This window comes from Leucoraja erinacea, chromosome 1 (genome assembly GCF_028641065.1).
Source record: "Leucoraja erinacea ecotype New England chromosome 1, Leri_hhj_1, whole genome shotgun sequence".
NCBI lineage: Eukaryota > Metazoa > Chordata > Chondrichthyes > Rajiformes > Rajidae > Leucoraja > Leucoraja erinaceus.
Window position 1 is genome coordinate 47344156 of NC_073377.1, and position 21656 is coordinate 47365811.

General features: G+C 41.1%; 1 protein-coding gene across 1 annotated transcript in view; it reads left to right on the top strand.

Moving 5' to 3' along the window:
* LOC129701160 (integrin alpha-1-like) overlaps positions 1-8223 on the top strand; it is a 54909-nt gene extending 46686 nt beyond the window's left edge. Inside the window, exons 14-15 of the mRNA XM_055642581.1 lie at positions 1897-2013; positions 6707-8223. Of these exons, the coding sequence (XP_055498556.1) occupies positions 1897-2013; positions 6707-6745 (156 nt within the window). The 3' untranslated portion in view covers positions 6746-8223. The remainder of the gene's footprint in view (positions 1-1896; positions 2014-6706) is intronic.
* The last annotated feature ends 13433 nt before the right edge of the window (positions 8224-21656 follow it).

Genomic DNA, 21656 nt, shown 5'->3' on the forward strand with positions numbered 1-21656 from the left:
AATCCCTGGGATGGTGGGACTGTCAGATGAGGAAAGTTTGGAAGGACTGGGTATTCACTGGAATTTAGAAGGGTGAGAGGGGATCTTATAGAAATATAAAATTATAAAAGGACTCGACAAGCTGGATGCAGGAAAAAAGTTCCCAATGTTGGGGGAGTCCAGAACCAGGGACCACAGTCTAAGAATAAAGGGGAGGCCATTTAAAATTGAGATGAGAAATAACTTTTTCTCCCAGATAAAGCTCTAGGGGCAAGCGGAATCTAGGGATATGGGGAGAAGGCAGACACGGGTTACTGATTGTGGATGATCAGCCATGATCACAACGAATGGCGGTGCTGGCTCAAAGGGCCAAATGTCCTCCTTCTGCACCTATTTTCTATGTTTCTATGATGGAATACTCTCCACTTGCCTGCTTCAGTGAAGCTTCAACAGCATTCAAGGTTTGACACCTCGGACACAACAGCCGGGCACCTCGGACGCAAACAGACACCCAATCCACAACTGTTCACTCACATCACCAGTAGTGACGCTCAGTAGCAGCAGTTTGTACCATCTAAAGGAGGCACGGCAGCAACTCATTGAGACATCCTCGATAAAATCATCCCAACCTACAGCCTCTAGAAAGTGGAATGATCAGGACAGCTAAAGAATGCGAACACCACCACTTGGAATCTGCCCTTCAAGCGATGCACCACTCTGACTTGGAAACATATCGCTGATATTGTTTACTGTTACTGGCTCAAAGTCAGGAACTCCTGCCCTAACAGCATTGTGCCTGTATCCACAGCCCAACCCAAGGAAGAAGCTCACCACCACCTCCACAAGGGCAATAAGGGATGGGTAATAAAATGTGTAGGAAACAACAGCAGATGCTGGTTTTAAATGGAAGATGGACACAAAAGGCTGGAGTAACTCAACGGGACAGGCAGCATCTCTGGAGAGACGGAATGAGAGAAAAACGTTGGCTCAGCCTGCAAAGTGCACATCTCTTGAATGAATTTAAAAGCATCCTTGTTCTTCCAAATAACCAGATTTTGCTAAAGTGGAAAATCTAAATGTTTGACTCTTGATAATGATATGATCTCATTTTGAGTATGAAGTATTGGGCTTATATCTAAATTCAAATGAGTACAATTAGCCTTGGACAGTAATTCCTTATGCGTCATAATGTTTATGAACAATCAGGATTACAGATTCAAAGCACAGAAAGAGAATATATACTCGATGAGATCTTAGCACCCCAAATATGAGCAGGCAACCATCGTGAATATAGTAGAAGACTCATGAAGCTATGAGATAATTTTTTTGGCAAATTTAATCTATATTACTAAGCATCAGAAATAGAATGCAACATGGTAGTTGTGGAACAGGTCACATGATTCTTATGTTTTTAAGGTGTAACATATTTTATTTTCTTGCTTATTTAAATGAATAAGAAATAACAGAATCTTATAGAAACATATAAAATTATTAAGGGATTGGACAGGCTAGATGCAGTAAAAATGTTCCCAATGTTAGGGGAGTCCAGAACCAGGGGTCACAGTTTAAGAATAAGGCGTAGGCCATTAAGGACTGAGATGAGGAAAATCGTTTTTACCCAGAGAGTTGTGAATCTGTGGAATTCTCTGCCACAGAGGGCAGTGGAGGCCAATTCACTGAATATATTCAAGAGGAGTTACAGTAGATATAGCTTTTAGGTATAACTGACTCAAGGGATATGGGGAGAAAGCAGGAACGGGGTGCCGATTTTGGATGATATGCCTTGATCATATTGAATGGTGGCTTGAAGGGCCGAGTGGCCGACTCCTGCACCTATTCTCTATGTTTCTAAATGACTTTTTGATCTTTTATTCTGAATTGATTTTACCCAAATAATTACATTATTTCAATTTACAGGTGACGTTAACTGTATCGAAAGATGCAACCCATGGAGCGGTTCCAATCTGGGTCATTGTACTCAGCATTCTTGCTGGTCTGCTGCTCCTAGCTCTTGTAATATTGGCACTGTGGAAGGTTAGTGAATCACTTCTCTATTCAAGTGACAACCTCCTCTTTCAGCAACTACAATCTCCCAACCAATCTGCTCTCTCTCTCTCTCACTCTCTCTCTCTCTCTCTCTCTCGCTCTCTCTCTCTCTTGGCATTGTTTAATGGAATGCCAGGTAAACGTGAAATTGGTACAAATACCGAATCAAAATATCCTGAGCTTAAGTATGTTAATAGTAAAAACTCATCATTACCTACGGCATTTTGGTTTAATGTTTGTAGGTGAGAAATTGTACAGCCTGGTCGCATATCTTTAATCCAAATTCCTACTAGAATAATGTGGACAATTTACACCAACAGATCTTATTCTAAATTAATTTATCTAGATGCTATTCACTATTAACTTTTGTTGAACTTTTAGTACCATCAAATTAAAACAAGGCTAAGAAATGTAAATGCAAACAAGAATGATTTAATGCAAAGTTAAAAGCCAGATTGTGTAAGCTTGAAAGATAAGTATCTCACAGGCAGCTCAGTTTGAATGTCTAAGGATGCATTCAGAATGCTGCAACCTGTGAAACTCAGGAGTGAAATTACTTAAACATTGAAGGCAGGGATTAAGTCGTAATGTGCCAATTAGATATGCCAGCATGATTTAAACATGTTTTAAATCTTGATTTCCATACTGTAATGAAAACTTGCTAGTTGGCGCTGAAATTGAAGCTTAAAGTAATGTAGAATAGAGTCATAGAATATTCATGCCAAATATGAGGCCATTCTGTGCAACTCAACAAAGATCTTGCCAATCTCTTTTTTTCCCCAGTGTTAGTTTTAGTTGTAGTTTTAGTTTTTATTAAATACAGTGTTGAAACAAGCCCTTCAACCCACGCTGACCATTGATGGATCACTAATATATCACTAGTTCTATCCTGCACACTAGGGACAAATTACAGAAGCCAATTAACCTATCAAGCTGCACGTCTTTGGAATGTGGAAGGAAACCGGAGCACTCAGAGAAAACCCAAGTGGTCACAAGGAAAAGTTACAAACTACGTACAAACAGCACCCGTAGTCAGGATCGAACACGGGTCTCTGGCACTGTAAGATGGCAACTCAATAGCTGCATCACTGTTCTGCCCTAGAGGTCCATAGGGTTGTAGATACTGGAACTCCACATGTACTTTTAAGTGGGAAGAGTGTTTGTCTCCCTACCGCCCTCTTAGTCGAATGGGTTTCAGACCTTACCACACACTCTGGGAGGAGGAAAATATCCTCCTCGCTCCTCCAATCCTTGGAGTCATAGAGTGATACAGTGTGGAAACAGGCCCTTCAGCCCAACTTGCCCATACCGACCAACATTGTCCCAGCTATACTAGTTCTACTTGCCAGCGCTTGGTCCATATCCTTCCAAATCTGTCCCATCTATGTAACTGTCTAACTGTTTCTTTAAAGATGGGATAGACCCTGCCTCAACGACCTCCTCTGGCAGCTTGTTCCTTACAACCACCACCCTTTGTGTGAAAATGTTACCCCTCAAATTCCTATTAAATCTTTTCCCCTTCACCTTGAACCTATGTCCTCTGTTCCTCGATTCCCCTAATCTGGGCAAAAGACTGACTAATCTGTGCATCTACCTGATCTATTCCCCTCATGATTTTGTACACCTCTATAGGATCTCTCCTCATCCCCCTGTGCTCCATGGAATAGAGACCCATCCTACTCAACCTCTCCCTATAGCTCACATCCTCTAGTCCTAGCAACATCCTCGTAAATCTTTTCTGAACCCTTTCAAGCTTGATAATATCTTTCCTATAACATGGTGCCCAGAACTGAACACAATATTCTAAATGCGGTCTCAAAAATTTCTTATACAACTGCAACATGACCTCCCAACTCCGATACTCAATACTCTGACTGATGAAGGCCAAAGTGCCAAAAGCCATTTTGACCACTTTATCTACTTGCGACTCGACCTTCAAGGAACCATGCACCTGCACTCCTAGATCCCTCTGCTCTACGACACTCCCCAGAGGCCTACCATTCACTGTTTAGGTCCTGCACTTTTAAGACGTCCCAAAATACAAAACCTCACATTTCTCTGTATTAGATTCCATCAACCATTCCTCAGCCGACCTGGCCAATCGATCCAGATCCTTCTGCAATCTTTCACAAACATCTTCACTATCTGCAAAACCACCCACTTTTGTATCATCAGCAAACTTACCAATCTTTTGCTAAACTTGCTAATTAATATCAAGAGGACTGCAATACAAAAACAGAGATGTAATGCTGAGGCTCCATAAGGCACTGGTCAAGCTGCATTTGAAATACTGTGGGCAAATTTGGGCCCCATATCTGAGGATGGATGTGCAGGCTGTGGAGAGGGTCCAGAGGAGGTTTACTAGAATGATTCCAGGAATGAGTGGGTTAGCATATGATGAGTGTTTGACAGCTCTCTACTCACTGGAGTTTAGAAGATTGAGGGGGGACCTCATTGAAACTCGCAGAATAATGAAAGGCATAGATAGGGTGGATGTGGAAAGGATGTTTCCACTGGTGGGAGAGTCCAGGACCAGATGTCATAGACTGAGAATTAAAGGGTGCCCGTTTAGAAAGGAGGTGAGGAGGAACTTCTTTAGTCAGAAGGTAGTTAATCTGTGGATCTCATTGCCACAGAGGGCTGAGGAAGCTAGGTCAATGGATATTTTTAAGGCAGAGATAGACACATTTTTGATTAGAATGGGTGTTAAAGGTTATGGGGAGAAGGCAGGAAAATGGGATTAGGAGGCAAATATCAGCCATGATTGAATGGCGGAGTAGACTCGATGGGCCGAATGGCCTAATTCTACTATAATGTGAACCTGTGGATATGGGCCTTCATTGTTTATGGTCATACCTCCCAATCACAGTCATCGTTGGGTACATTGAGTTCTAAATTACAAATTGCAGTGATGTGTGAAATGTACATTAAAACTTCTGGAAGACAAATGTACATTTCACACATCACTGCAATTTGTGAAATGTACATTAAAACTTCTGGAAGACAAATGTAAAATAGCCGCATATTAATGCCCCAGTGGGGACCCATTCATTTATGTCTCCCTGCTGATTTGCAGCACAGTGTTCTTTATGGTTTTATAACAATTAAAAGTAATGATCAAATAGTTTATAGAACAGGATATTCTGCCCATTACAGTATATCTGAGATGCCAAACAAACTAATCTCATCTGCCTACACATGATCCATGCCACTCCCTTCCCTGAAGATCCATGTGCCTGTTTAAATGCCTCTTAAATGCCACCCTCGTATCTACCTCCATACAGCATGTTCCAGGCATTCGCCACCCTCTGGATAAAAGACCTGCCCTGCACCTCCTTTAAAAGTTTAAAGCAAAGTTGGCTCTCTTACCTTAAAGTTATGCCCCCAAGTCTATGACATTTCTCCCCTGCGAAAAAGATTGCGGCTGTCTATCCTATACATGCCTCTCATTATTTTACATGCTTCTGTCAGGTCACACCTCAACCTCCAGCGTTCTGGAGCAAACATTCCAAGTTTATCCAACCTTTCCTTATAGCTAATACCCACTAATCTAAGCACGATTCTGGTAAACCTCACCTGCACCTTCATTCCTGTAATTGGGTGACCTAAACTGCACACCATACTACATACTACAAGATCTACATTATCTTGTTAAAGTCGCCTTAAAATCGCAATGACATGCACTGGCCAGGTGCAAGAGAATATTGAGCATATGCTGTACCTGCATGCTTAAAGTAAGCATGCAGGGACAGTAGGCAGTGAAGAAAGCTAATGGCATGTTGACCTTCATAACAAGAGAAGTTGAGTATAGGAGCAAAGAGGCCCCTCTGCAGTTGTACAGGGCCCTAGTGAAACCACACCTGCAGTATTGTGTGCAGTTTTGGTCTCCAAATTTGAGGAAGGACATTCTTGCTATTGAGGGAGTGCAGTATAGTTTCACAAGGTTAATTCCCGGGATGGCACGACTGTCATATATTGAAAGAATGGAGCGACTGGGCTTGTATTCACTGGAATTTAGAAGGATGAGAGGTTATCTTATTGAAACATCTAAGATTATTAAGAGATTGGACACGCTAGAGGCAGGAAACGTGTTCCCGAAGTTGGGGGAGTCCAGAACCAGGGGCCACAGTTTAAGAATAAGGGGTAGACCATTTAGAATGGAGATAAGGAAAAACTTTTTTCCCAGAGAGTTGTGAATCTGTGGAATTCTCTTTCTCAGAAGACAATTGAGGCCAATTCTCTGGATGCTTTCAAGAGAGAGTTAGATAGAGCTCTTAAAGATAGTGGAGTCAAATGATATAGGGAGAAGGCAGGAACGGGGTGCTGATTGTGGACGATCAGCCATGATCACAGTGAATGGCGGTGCTGGCTCGAGGGGCCAAATGGGTCTTTTCTTTATCTGGCAGTGTTGATGATTGAATTAACATTATCTGATCATTATGGAAAGAGCAGACGCGGCATTAAGTTACAACTGCTCATTAAAGTCAACTTTAAATTTTTAATTATCTTACTTTTAAACATCGATCAAAATTCAATTTGAAAATGTGACAGTAGTCCAACAGTTGATGCTACTTTACACAACTGTAATCTGACATGTGACATTTGAAACTTTCTGCCTGTTAGGTTCAAACTGCAGAAGAAATATATTTTTCAAGATTATTAATACCTTTTCTATTTGCAGGCTGGATTTTTCCGAAGGCCTTTAAAAGAAAAAATGTGAAAGGTGACAAGAGGTTCTGAGCAGAACAATAGAAGGCAAAGGTTTTGTAGGTAGCCACCTTTCAGAACGAGTTGTAAAATGATGTTCGTAGTGAAAATAATTTACAAAGCAACTCTTGTCCTCTTAACCAGAACATAATTTGTTAATATCATGTATATATTTAACTTTTGTATTGTATATTATTGAAAAAATACATTCTTGCACAATGAAATGTACCATTTGAATTAATGATTTTAAATACGAGAGGTTTTGCTGTTCTCCTCTGACCTAGATAGTTTAAATATACCTGATTTTCAGAAGATGAACCGAACATAATGTGTATGTTGCCTAGTGAATGTGTATATTTGTTGACATTATTAGATTTAAAAACCCTATTCGTTTGATTGAACTCGCATTACGCTTACATATGCTGGTAGATGCTTTTGAATTATAGATTTTAAACTATTTTCACATTATGTGGAATATTTTGTGGCAAACTTTAAAATATCTTTTATAATATTTCTTTAATTACAGCAGTAGAACATGATATGTACATATTTAGAATGTATCAACTTGTTTCTCTCTATTAGTAAGCGCACATGTGCTTACAAGAAAGATTCTCCATAATAATAGCAATATGTATTGAACCTTAAAGACAGATGACAAGAAAGGCTAGGAATTCTGAAGCACTAATGACAAAATAAGGTGTCATAGTGGAACGGAAGCCAATGAAGTGTGAGAAAACAGGCATAAAGAGGGAGGTTTCCCCAACAAAAATGAGTTATGCCGTTTGTTCACAGTAATCCACCAGACGATCGTCGCTTTTACCCCTTGCATACATTACTAACCAATCTTTGCAAGCCTGTCGGTGCAAAATGCAGGTGACATGATGTACTGTCAGCCAAGATAGTTTTGACCTTTCTCGCTGTCCACTCCAGACTTGTACCGAGAATTGTGGTTTGTCCAGAATTTATTTAAAAGGGATTGAAGGGAACTCTCTTTTCTTTCATGTCCCACTTCTGGCTCAGTTGTCCTCCACTGAACTTCCAACCTGTTAACTGAAGACTGGAGTCCAGGGGTGAATCTCGCAGTCTAGAGGAAGGGAAAAGAAGATAAACGATCAGGTGTGATCCCATCACACCAAAGGGAAACTCACAAGGCAGGGCAATCAGTGAGTCAAGTAAATGGATTTCAGAACCAAAAGATGTGCTAAAGATTAAGGTAAAACATGACTGGTATGTCTAACTGATAAAAGGGATTCATAATGGATGAGGAATTCACAACATCAAAAAAATTACACTGGTGAAATTAACTATTTTGGAATAGAAAATCTTTACTTAGAACTTAAGACAGACTCAGTAAATAAAACAGATGCCTTTGAACTTGATTTTCCACTATTGAAATACTGAACATTTGAGGGTGAGCATCAGAATCAGCAACCTTTTTTTGTCAATTATTTTTACTAATTATGTGATTCTTGAGGTAAGGAATATATATTTTTTTTAAACTTCGCAAGTGAGTAATACAATTTTCTCTTATTATTATATATTTTAACATTTTCTGACCTTGGAGTTCCTGATGGTAAACTAGTATATTTATGGTCAGTAATGAAGCAATTGCCCCTCTCCCCCCATCATTATTTCTCTCTCTGGGCTGTTACACTGAAATATGGAGATAATAGTCACAAATGTGAGACTTGTGAATAATGCAAGCAATGCTTTGTCTCATTGATAAGTCGCATTGATAAATACTTGGCAAACCTAGCAGCCCAAATTACCTGGAGAAGCCAGCCAACTCAGGCAGTCACTCCATCATTTTCACACAGAGAGTGGTGAGTCTCTGGAACTCTCTGCCGCAGAGGGTAGTCGAGGTCAGTTCATTGGCTATATTTAAGAGGGAGTTAGATGTGGCCCTTGTAGCTAAGGGGATCAGAGGGTATGGAGAGAAGGCAGGTATGGGATACTGAGTTGGATGATCAGCCATGATCATATTGAATGGCGGTGCAGGCTCGAAGGGCCGAATGGCCTACTCCTGCACCTAATTTCTATGTTTCTATCATCTCCAGGTATGTATTATTTATTAATTAATTAATAATGGTGTGTAAAGTATGTTGAGCCACGTCAAAGAAGATTTTCTGTTACGACAGACAATAAAGTTTTCTGAATTTAAATCTGAAAGGTAGTTACAGTTTTCTTCCTATTGCAAAATTCCAATTATTAATGCAAATCTATGGCTCCATATATTAACCTCCTTTCGAGCACATTTATTTTGCAAAGGTTGACCCAAGTTTTCTGATCCCTTCCTTTGGGGACTCTTTCAGGCCTTGAATGGAAAGGGACCAGGAAGGAGGAGAAAGCTTGAATTGTTGGCTCAACCTCCCCTTAATGTTTTCCTGTGCTCCCTGGGACCAGATGGAAAGGGCACCACATTTATCTGAATTTGTATGGCCCTCCCTCATCTATTTTTACGCCAACTTGAACTTACATAGTAAAACAACCCAGGATTCTTCAAAGAAGCATAATCAGACAATAATTAACTTCAACATGAAGAAGTATTTTTACAGGTGGCCAAAAGTGGATGCTTTCAACAACTACGCAGACAGATGGGACGGTGCAGATGCAGACTTTTGGGAAGTTAAAAGGGAAACTCAGAGTCTCTTGCCTCATTTTCCAACCTCTTGGCTCACAAATGGTCTTCACTGCAGACAAAGCTCTGATCTATGAAGCAGAGGAGCAGCTGCTAATTCCTAACCCCTAATTGCAAGTCCCAAAACAAGAAAGTGCACTTTTTTCAAAAGTATATGATTCAGCTCACCGGATAGAACTCAGAAACAACACATGTTTCCCAGGGTAATTAGTTCTGCAGTGTGATAAGTAAAGTTATATGGGCTTGAATTTTTGATCATTCAAATATAAAAGTAAATTGTAACAAAATTATTGATAGACTGGTGACTCAGAACCAGTGGCATAATGTTATAGAGTTAGCTATACAGCATGGAAACAGCCCCTTTCAGCTCAACACATCCATGCTGATTTGCCTGCACTTGGCCATATCCCTCCAAATATTTCCTATCTGTAAACCTGTCCAAGTATATTTTAAATGTTGTAATTGTACACACCACTACCACTTTCTCTGGCAGCTTGGTCCATATACACATCACCCATTGCGTGAAAAGGTTGCCCCTAAGGTTCCTGCTCATCTTAAACGTATGCCCTTCAGTTTTGGACTACTCTATACTGTGGAAATATTGTGGCTATCTACCTCACCCATGAACCTCATGATTTGATTTACCTCTACAAGGAAACACCTCAGTTTTCCATGCTCCAGGGAAAAAAGTCTGATCGATAGGTGCAGGAGTAGGCCATTTGGCCCTTCGAGCCAACACCACCATTCAATGTGATCATGGCTGATCATCCCCAATCAGTACCCCATTCCTGCCTTCTCCCCATACCCCCTGACTCCGCTATCTTTAAGAGCCCTATCTAGCTCTCTCTTGAAAGTATCCAGAGAACTGGCCTCCACCACCCTCTGAGGCAGAGAATTTATAAGAAATTATAAGATCCTAATCTTATAACTCAATCTTTCCAGTCCTTGTAATATTCTTGTAAGACTTTTTTGCATTATTTCCATTATAATGGCATCATTCCTGGAGTAAGGCTGTACAAAGTATTCTAAATGTAGCCTAACAACGTCTTGTAAGCTGTAACATGATGTTCCAACTCCTGTACTCAATATCTTGCAAATGAAGCCAAACAGGCTGATTTATGTGTCTACCTGTGTTGCCACTTTAAGGAACTACAGCATTCACCAATGTCCCATCTTACATTATGCAAGTCCCACCCTGGTTTGCTTTACTGAACTGTAACACCTTGGAATTAGCTAAAATAAATTTAATCTGTCATTTCTTGGCCCATTGGATATTCCATTCCATTTAGATAACCTAATCATTCAAATCACTGATATAAATAACAAATAACAGTGAGCCCAACACTGATCTGTTTACCCTCCTACCATCCGACTGTTTACCCTCCTACCATCCGGGAGGCGCTACAGGTCTCTCCGTTGCCGAACCAGCAGGTCAAGGAACAGCTTCTTTCCGGTGGCTGTCATTCTACTCAACAACGTACCTCGGTGACTGCCAATCACCACCCCTCCCCCCGGACACTTATTATTATTTATTCAAATCGTTTGCTATGTCGCTCTTCCAGGGAGATGCTAAATGCATTTCGTTGTCTCTGTACTGTACACTGACAATGACAATTAAAATTGAATCGGAATCTGAATCTGAATCTGATCCCTGTGGCACACCACCTGTTACAGGCAGATAGAAACAAAATGCTGGAGTAACTCAGCGGGACAGGCAACATCTCTGGAGAGAAGGAATGGGTGACATTTCGGGTCGATACCAAATTACCAAAAACGTCACCCATTCCTACTCTCCAGAGATGCTGCCTGTCCCACTGTGTTACTCCTGCATTTTGTGTCTATCTTCAATTTAAACCAGCATCTGCAATTCTTTCCTACATACTTGTTGCAGGCATTCAGTCTGAAAACAATCCTCTACCACCAACCTTCAAAGCAATTTTAGCATCCAATTGGCTAAATTACCTGAGCTCCCATGCAAACTAACGTTCAGGTAAATTCCATGTAATCTAATCATTTGGAATGGCCTACCAGGCAGTACCTTGTCAAGGCCTTACTGAAATCCATGGCCACATTTCCCTTCTTGGCCACTTCTTCATATTTGTGAGACATGATTTCCAAATCATAACCCCATGATGACTATTACTTATCAGTCCTTGCCTTTACAAATGCAAGTAGGGAATTTCTCTCAGGATCCCCCCCAATACCTTACCACTATTGGAGCTAGGATCACTATTTTGTAGTATCCTGGATTTTCCTTGCAGGTTTTCCCAAATAAAGAAACACCATTAGCCAGTCTACCAGGATATCACCCATGGCTATCAATGATACATATATCTGCCATGGGCATCGCAGTTTCTTCCCTAGCTTCCCACAATGTTCTAGGATACACTTGATCGGGTCCCAGAGATTTATGTTCAGCCATCCCTAAAACAGCACTGGGTTTCCATTTTTATTGGAGCATTTGGTTGGTTTAGGTTTCGGATAATTATTGTCACATGATAATTATTGTCACATGTTACAAGTGCAGTGAGAGGCTATCTCATCATTTTTTGTGATTCGGTCCACCACCTCTGCAAAATTGTCCCATATTATACTCCCTATACACTCATAACCACTGGCTAAATTGTGCACTACGTCCATCGTCAAGCAACATGGAGTACATATCTCAATCCACATCAATGATGCTGAAGTAAAAGTGGTTGAGAACTTCAAGTTCCTTGGTTTAATATTGCTAATGATCTGTCATGGATGAACCACTTTAATGCGGAGGCCAAGAACGCACTCTAATGCCTCTACTTCAATGGGGTGCTGAGAAAATTTGGTATGCCCCACCTTAGTCAATTCCCATTCTCCCCTCTCCTGTCAGGCAGAAGATACAGAAGCTTGTATGCACACACCATCAGTCTCAAACTGCTTCTTCCCCTCTGTTATCAGACATCTGAATGGTCCTTCCATAAGCTGGTGTATTGACCACTTCTCCTCTACCTCATTTCAGACATTAGACTTTGCCTCTAGAACTGTTGTACTTTAATGCTGAGAACCATATTCTGCGCACTTGATCTTTTCCTTAGCATTACTTACTGTACATGAATTTGGGTTAATTATATGTATATGTAGTATAACCAGATTTGACTGGATAACATGCAAAACAAAGATTTTCACTGCACCTCATGACAATAGTAAACCTCAGCCTAATTTCAAAAATTGCCACATTCATAGTTTTACCTTTCATTTTCTACAGTTACTGTATATTGTTAGATATAAGGAAGGAATAATGTTTCCACTTTAACCCTATTTTAATATCCTTGAAGAATGGTGTTTAATCCAGTATGGTTATATGTAAACACTGGCCACAAAAATCTTGCTTGTGCCACCAATTTTTCTCATGCTACATTTGTGGGCAATGTCCTAAATCCTTTATTGTTTAGGAATTACTGCATTTATTTACTGCATTTATATGTATTTCTCTCTGCACATTGTAACTTATGAATGCACTGCAGCTTAAATGTAAAATGTGATCAAGTTCCTAACATATGATGAAATTATTTATATGATCTTTATCCTCTGTTTTATGATTTATGATTTATACTAAATGGTATATAGAGCAAACACTTCTATCACGGTCCTCAATATGTATATTCTGTCTGGCTTTCACCATAACAGTACCCAGTGCACCAAATGTTATCATTTTCATTGGCATCTTTAAAACGAGTATCCCATTTAGAAGGTTGAACGAGCAAAATAATTTTATTTTGCATTGGAGCTTGTGGACCCCTGTACCGCATGCTTACCAATGTGATCTTCTTCTAATGTGACATGTTTAGTGATGTAGCGTGTTTAATACACTAATCAGATCAACCAAATCTTGAAAATATTTGTACCAGATGTGCATAAGTAAAGATTTAAATTTCCAAGAAACATTTAACTTTGATGATTAAAAGCCTCGTTAGATTCTGAAACCAAGGCTAGGAATTTCTTTGGAATGCGTCCATCTCTGCTAACATAAGCTCACCGTAGGAGTAGTGGAAACATCTATTTATCTAGATAAACAAAACAGAAATGGAGTAAAAGCCAAGGTCAAAGCTGAGTAAGTTGTTAAACTTTAAAGTTCATTATTGGATTGAAGGAATTAGTGGGAAATGACGCAATTGATTTTCTGGTAGAGTGAAATGCTTCCTGGGGTTTCCAGTCTATCATTAAAATTCACAACACTTTTGGTGACACTGGCTGGAAAGATTTGTACTTATGCAGATGATTTTGTGTAAGTGAATCATTAATAGGGATTAATTTCCCAAGATAGCTAAGGCAAACTAGTTGTAAAATTATCCCTATTGAACTGCACTAACATTTTAAATTATTTCGTTAAATTATCTGTTTTTTTGTGAAGTCTACTGGCTCTGATAATGTTTGACCCTAATGTGGCTGTAATAACACGATTACGCTTCAGCTTTGGCCTTTTTAGCATTCAGGTGAAAAGCCTTTTAGCATTAGGTAGATGCTGCCTCAGCTAGATCTCTTCACCTCAATGGTCTTGTGCCATTGATCATCCTGGAAGTAGAGGAGATGAGGTGGAACAGTGCAGGACTGTCTCAGTAAACCTACATTTTGTTCATTTATCTACTACCATCTTATTCAACAATTATTCTGTTACCCACTTGAATCTTTTCCTCAAGTATCCTTATGGAGCCAGTTAACCTTCAATTCATTGAGCACGCTAGACACATCTATTTCACTGGAATCTAAAGAGTGGACATTCCTAACTTTGGGATTCTGCTGTTCACTTAGCCAATCAGTTCTTGTTTAAATTCTACCTTTGCAACTCATTTAGATGCTAATTTGTTTTCCTGGGGGTTTTAGTGGTCTAGCCTTCATAATATTTGTGAGATTTCAGCTTAATTTCCGAGAATATCTCTAGGGGAAATTGGACAAAGGAGTATAACTAACTGTATCATTCTAGCGTGAACCTTTTATCTGTGTCACATTGAATAGAGTTGACTATTAGGGGAATTTAAACACTGTATCTAAGACATTTAATACTGTAGTTGGCAAAAATGAGGCCCCTATGTTATTCTGAACTACTTGCAGAGGAGTTGAAGGATATCGAAAAGTATATTTTGAACAAAGATTTTCAACTCACACTTTTCATTTTTCATCTACTGAGAGAAGCACTGAACACAAAACCATTGTTATTTGCTGTAAATTAAAGTGAACGCTAGATATGCAAGATAAATTGTTTTGTATATTTATACATAATTTTATAGTTTATTTGATTACAAAGGCCTTAGACATCTGATAATGTGTATTTAAATGTTCAAAATAAATTGTTTTGTCCCTTTCTACATTCTTTGTGTTTTATCTGTCTAGGAAGACCCTGGGATAGTTAGAAAACAATTTCAGAAAATTTGCAGTAATTTTGTGAAGATTATCTTTAGTATAGTTCAATGTGTTGTCACAAGATGATAATAAAAATACTTCAACCTCAAATTCCACTGAAAATGTCACTGCTTTTAGAAGCTGAATTTATGGCAGTCCAATTGCTTGTTGAATGTACAAGAACAGATTTATCCTGAATGTAAGAATGTGATACCACGTAATGTATAGGAGTGTTACAATGTTTAGCCAAGGCCAATGATGTTAAATGTAATATTTTTTACTTTATCTGAAAAATATTCAGAGTATTCTAACACGTAATGAAATCATTGTTATCAAATTGGCCTTTTGGTCTGAAGAAGGTTTCGGCCCGAAATATTGCCTATTTCCTTCGCTCCATAGATGCTGCCACACCCGCTGAGTTTCTCCAGCACTTTTGTCTACCTGGCCTTTAATAATTACATTTGGAACAAGTTGAACTAGAATACTAAACTTCCACTGGGATCATGTTGTAGTTGACCTGATGCAGCCCTAATTTAAAATGACTGAATGTGCATTATTGTATTGAGTACTGCTTTCAACCAACTCCAACTAGGCTGTTTAGTATATGGCATTAACTGGGTGCAATTTCAATGATCAACAACAGTAGCTGAAACTAATGGGTGCTAAGTGTGTGTGCGGACGGGACATCGAAGGACGAGAAGCCAAAACTAAGAAGTGGAAGCCAAAATACCAAATGGAAACGACGCCAAAAAAAGCCAAATAACCGAACGGACATGACGCTGAAAAGCCAAATAACTGAAAGGGCACGACGCCGAAAAGCCAAATAACTGAAAGGGCATGAAGCCGAAAGGATACGAACCCAAAGAGACTCCAGGCCGAAAGGACAATACGCAGAACGGTCATGATGACGTAAAGCCGCCGAACGGACATGACGTCTCCGGGGATGGGATTTGTCCAAGACCTTGTCAGCGATTGGTCCAGACCCCTACGTCCCTCACATCACTGGCCGGGGTGACGGGAGGGGATTTTTAATTTTCCTTCACCGCTTTTGGACTTTCCTGAATATAAAATAAAACCCAGTGTGATTGAAACTTTCGGTTGATTTAACAAAATGATAATCCAAATTGGATTACAGCGTTACTGTTGGAGTAAATATCTATGGATCCAATTTGGATTATCATTTTGTTAAATCAACTGAAAGTTCCAATCACACAGGTTTTTTTATATTCAGGAAAGTCCAAAAGAGGCGAAGGAAAATAAAAAATAAAAAACACCCTATTGTCTCCCCCGGCCAGTGATGTGATGGACGCAGGGGTTTGGACCAATCGCTGACAAGGTTTCGGACAAATCCCATCCCCGGAGATGTCGTCCGTTCAGCGGCTTTTCAATGTCATGTCCATTCTGCGTATTGTCCATTCGGCGTGGAGTCCGTTCAAGTTTGTATCCTTTCGGCGTTGTGCCCTTTCGGTTATTTGGGCATTGTGTCCGCTTGGTTATTTGGCTTGTCGGCATATGTCCGTTCGGTATCTTGGATTCTACCTCTTCGCTTTGGCTTCTCGTCCTTCGACGTCCCGTCCGGGTACCGCTAATTGAAGACAAAACCTGCATCCCCTAAAGGGGAAAGGCTCAGTGACTCCAGATCCAGAATAAACCAATCACTCACTCCTCCTTGAATGTGGTGTAGCTGGTTGAACTGCTGCCTCACGATATCAAAAACCCAGCTTTGATCCTGAGCTCGGGTGCTGCTTGCGTGGTATGCACATTCTCACTATCATTGTGTCGGTTTACTCAGGGTGCTCTGGTTTCCTCCCACATCCCAAAGACGCACGGGTTTGTTGGTAAATTGGCCTCTAGGTTTCCCCTAGTATGTAGGGAGTAGTTGCGAAAGTGAGATGACATTGAACTGGTGTGGCTGAAGGTCCTGTTTTCATGCTGCATCTTTTGATCAAAAAACAAACTGGAATGAAAGTGGGTATCTAATCCCATGTGAAATGGAGAAGATGGCGAAATAAAAGAGGCAATTATAACCTCATTTGAAGCTTTGTCACATTCTACCACGGTGTGAATTTTCAACCCCTTCCTTTGCAAGCTTTAAATATATACTAATAAGATTTTTTTGCAACCTTTATTGATTGCAAAAATAATTTAAACTCCAGGTGGAATAGGAGCCAGGAGTTTGATACCTTTCATGAATTGAATCTTGTCATCGAAGTACCAACTGGTTCAATGCATTAACCAAGATGTATGTAAATGCTGATGGATTAGCCTCCTGTCAAGTCACAGCTGAAAACAGTGCTTAAATAAAACAATATAACCATAACCATATAACAGTTACAGCACGGAAACAGGCCATCTTGGCACTTCTAATCCGTGCCGAACACTTACTCTCCCCTCCCCCCCCCCCCCCACCCCCCCACACACACACCCCCACCTGCCTGCATAATAAAGACCATAACCCTCCATTCCTTTCCCGTCCATATACCTATCCAATTTATTTTTAAATTATAAAATCGAACCTGCCTCCACCACTTCCACTGGAAGCTCATTCCACACAGCTACCACTCTCTGAGTAAAGAAGTTCCCCCTCATGTTACCCCTAAACTTCTGTCCCTTAATTCTCAAATCATGTCCTCTTGTTTGAATCTTCCCTACTCTCAATTGAAAAAGCTTATCCACGTCAACTCTGTCTATCCCACTCATAATTTTAAAGACCTCTATCAAGTCCCCCCTTAAACTTCTGCGCTCCAAAGAATAAAGACCTTTCTTGTTCAACCTTTCTCTGTAACTTTAGGTGCTGAAACCCAGGCAACATTCTAGTAAATCTCCCCTGTACTCTCTCTATTTTGTTGACATCTTTCCTATAATTTGGCGACCAAAATTGTACACCATACTCCATTATTGGCCTCACCAATGTCTTGTACAATTTTAACATTACACCCAACTTCTATACTCAATGCTCAGATTTATAAAGGCCAGCACACCAAAAGCTTTCTTTACCACCCTATCTACATGAGATTCCACCTTCAGGGAACTATGCACATTTATTCCTAGATCCCTCTATTCTACTGCGTTCCTCAATTTGCTACCATTTACCATGTACATCCTATTTTGATTTGTCCTACCAAGATGTAGCACCTCACACTTATCAGCATTAAACTCCATCTGCCATCTTTCAGCCCACTCTTCCAAATGGCCTAAATCTCTCTGGAGACTTTGAAAATCTACTTCATTATCCACAACACCACCTATCTTAGTATCCCCTGCATACTTACTAATCCAATTTACCACACCATCATCCTGATCATTGATGTATATGCCAAACAACAGTGGACCCAACGCAGATCCCTGTGGCACCCCACTAGTCACCGGCCTCCAACCTGACAAATAGTTATCCACCATTACTCTCTGGTATCTCCCATTCAGCCACTGTTGAATCCATCTTGCTACTCCACTATTAATACCCAACAATTGAACCTTCTTAACCAACCTTCCATGTGGAACCTTGTCAAATTCCTTACTGAAGTCCATATAGACAACATCCACTGCTTTACCCTCGTCAATTTCCCTAGTGACCTCTTCAAAAAATTCAAGAAGATTGGTCAAACATGACCTTCCAGGCACAAATCCATGTTGACTGTTCCTAATCAGACCCTGTTTATCCAGATGATTATATATATTATCTCTAAGTGGCCTTTCCATTAATTAGCCCACCACTGACGTCAAACTAACAGGTCTATAATTGCTAGGTTTATTCTTAGAACCCTTTTAAAATAATGGAACAACATGTGGAGAACATGGATGGGGCTGGACACCCAGAGGTAGAATCACAATGCACAACTGATTCAATGCAGGCCATACGAAAATTCACAACTGTAGCACTGAGCGAATACTATTTACCAAGATAATAGCTTGTTCCATCGTCTTTTCCTACTTTTGTTCCTTTGGTGTAACCTCAATATGTCACTGGAAGGAGTGGAGAGGTGTAGAGATGTCTTCTATGCATGGTGGCTCACCAGGGTATCTAGGTCCATCACGTAATGTCCATGGAAATGTCATTCTTGAGATCAATGGTTGATCTACTTGAAATGAACAAAATCCTGATGGGGCTAGATGTAGTCATTTGCCTCTAACCTAGGGTCATGGTCTCATAATAAAGTTTGGACACACACACAAATGAAATGCTGGGGAATTTCTTCATCCAGACTATAATGAATCTGCAGAATTCCTTTCTTGGGGAGGGGGAGGGGGAGGGAGGGGAGGGGGGGGGGGGGGGGGCTCCAACACTCAGTACTCAGTACATTCAAGATGGAGATTGATAGATTTTAAGGTATGAAGGAAAATATGGGTGCAAGGGCTAGTGCAGGAAAGTGGCACTGATGGTTTCAATGGGGAAGACGGCATCGAGATGAATGATCTAAACTAGCGTATATGTCATGTCTCAGGACAGAAGTGAGGTGCAGATTTAACAACCTGACATACTTAAAGTCCTGGGACTGAACAGATGAGCCGCTGTCATAATGCACTGCTCTACACTTGCCTGATAACCCATCCCTCACAGCTCATATGCTACACTATTCATATACTACACTTGTACTTTTGACCACACTCCAAAATTCACACCCTCGTCTCCAACCTTATATGCCATTCGAAGAAAACAATATACAGGACACTTAATAATGCGCGTCTGCCTTTTGCTGGAAGTTGTACACAATCACTTTTTATCACAGCAAACTAGAGAGTGCAAGGATTGGAAACCAAGTCATATATCAGTGCTAAATCAATCAATCAATCAGTTTTATTCGTCACATTGCACATAAAGTGCAAGTGAAATGAATTTGTCAGCAGCGATACAATGATAAAGAACACACAATACACAATAAACATTTAACACAAACATCCACCACAGCATTCATCACTGTGGTGGAAGGCACAGAAATTGGCCAGTCCTCCTCCATTTCACCCGTGGTCGGGACCTCAACCCTCCGCAGCCGTCGCTGCGAGCGTCCAGGTGATAAAAGGACAAGGTAAAAGTCCAGGTAAGTCCAGGATCGGCTCTTCCCCACCAGAGACCGCAGCTTCAGGCTGGTGTAGGCCGCAGCCCGGCGGTCGAAGATTTAAAGTTCGCGCCGCAGCCAGAAGCACCGCAGACCGCAGGGCCGACAGACGAAGCTCCCCTCCAGGGATCCCCGCCGATGGTAAGTCGCCACCGCGCCCGCGGTAGAAGTCGGCCGCGGGCTGGCCGATGGAGCTTCTTCTTCCCCCCGGGTCCCCCACGAGGGATCCCGGGCTGCAGACGCCGCGCCAGCTGGAGCTCTGCAGACCACGGCCTCAGGCTGCCGCGGGCCAGCGAAACAGAGCGCTCCCCTCTGGCGAGCCCCAGCGAGGGCTCACCCGCTCCACGCCGAGAGTCCACACTGCGCCCACCGCTGAAGCCCCAGTCGCGTCTCTGGGAAAGGCCGCGCCGATCCTTGCTGTTAGGCCACGGGGGAGGTGACTTGGAAAAAGTCGCCTCTCCGTGGAGGAGGCGACCAAAGCGGTTTCCCCCTCACTCCCTCCCCCCACACAAGACATACAGAGAAACATTAAAAACATACATTAAAACATACTAAAAAAACAAAAAAAAGCAGGAAAAAATGGACACGCTGCTGACAGGGTGCTGGCTTGCAGCGCCCCCACCGGCCACAAGAAGAGTATTGGCCATTATTGGGGTAAAGAAAACAAGATACAAACTGGAGCAAATCCTTCTCGCCAATCTTCTTCCTAGCCATTTCTGCATCTGTTAGTTCAGTATAGTTTAGAGATACAGCACGGAAACAGGCCCTTCGGCCCAGCTGGTCCGCGCCGACCAGCGATTCCCGCATATTAACACTATCCTACACCTACTAGGGACAAATTTTACATTTACCAAGCCAATTAACCTACAAACCTGTACGTCTTTGGAATGTGGGAGGAAGCCGAAGATCTTGGAGAAAACCCACCGCAGGTCACGGGGAGAACGTACAAACTTTATACAGACAGCACCCGTATTTGGCATTTGCTGTAAGACAGCAACTCTACTGCTGTGCCACCGTGACTGACATTAGTTTTCTCAATATAGCAGTTCTGACGAGTAAATTTCCTACCACGGATGTTAAACTCACTGGTCTATAATTCCCAGACTTTTCCTTGTAACCCTTCTTAAATAGGCACATTAGCCCCCCTCCAATCTTCCAGCACCTCACTCGTGCCTAATAACGATTCATCTATCATATTATTTTCCTTGAAATAATGTTCAAAATTTCCATTTCATAGTCATATCCTCTGATTCAAATTCAGTTATGGAAGATTACACCTTTTGATTTTAATTTCTATTTACTTCAATAGACGACTCTCAATTCATCCTTACACGTCATCACACAAAATCAAATTCACAGATTACACCACTCATTTCCAAAAACAGTCATGACCCTCTAACTTCTAACCACAAGGTATGAACCCATAATATGTTTGTCACATCAGTGTTTGTCTTTGACAAATCAATTAGGTGCAAAAGCAAGAACCTACATGTCAAAAAAATCAACTTTTTTAGTAAAATGATCCTTTATAATCATTGTAAATACTATCTGTAATATTTTTCTAGATAGTCACAACTAAGAAAGCAAAATAAAACAATTATCTCAGTCAACTGAATTGAGTGATGACTCTTCAATCAAGCCACAAAGTGCTGGTGATCACACTCACCCAGAGATAGCAAGATGACTGCATCCCAGCCGGATGGCGGTGGTGGCGGATGGAGGAGAGTGAACCATGCAGGTGAGTGGTCTGGGGAATTATCTCCCGTGCCCCCGGGGGGCACTCTGGCTCTTCCGAAATCAACTAAAGAGCATGGGGTCACATCAGTGGCTGTTGGAGGTGGCAGATGGAGGACAGGAGC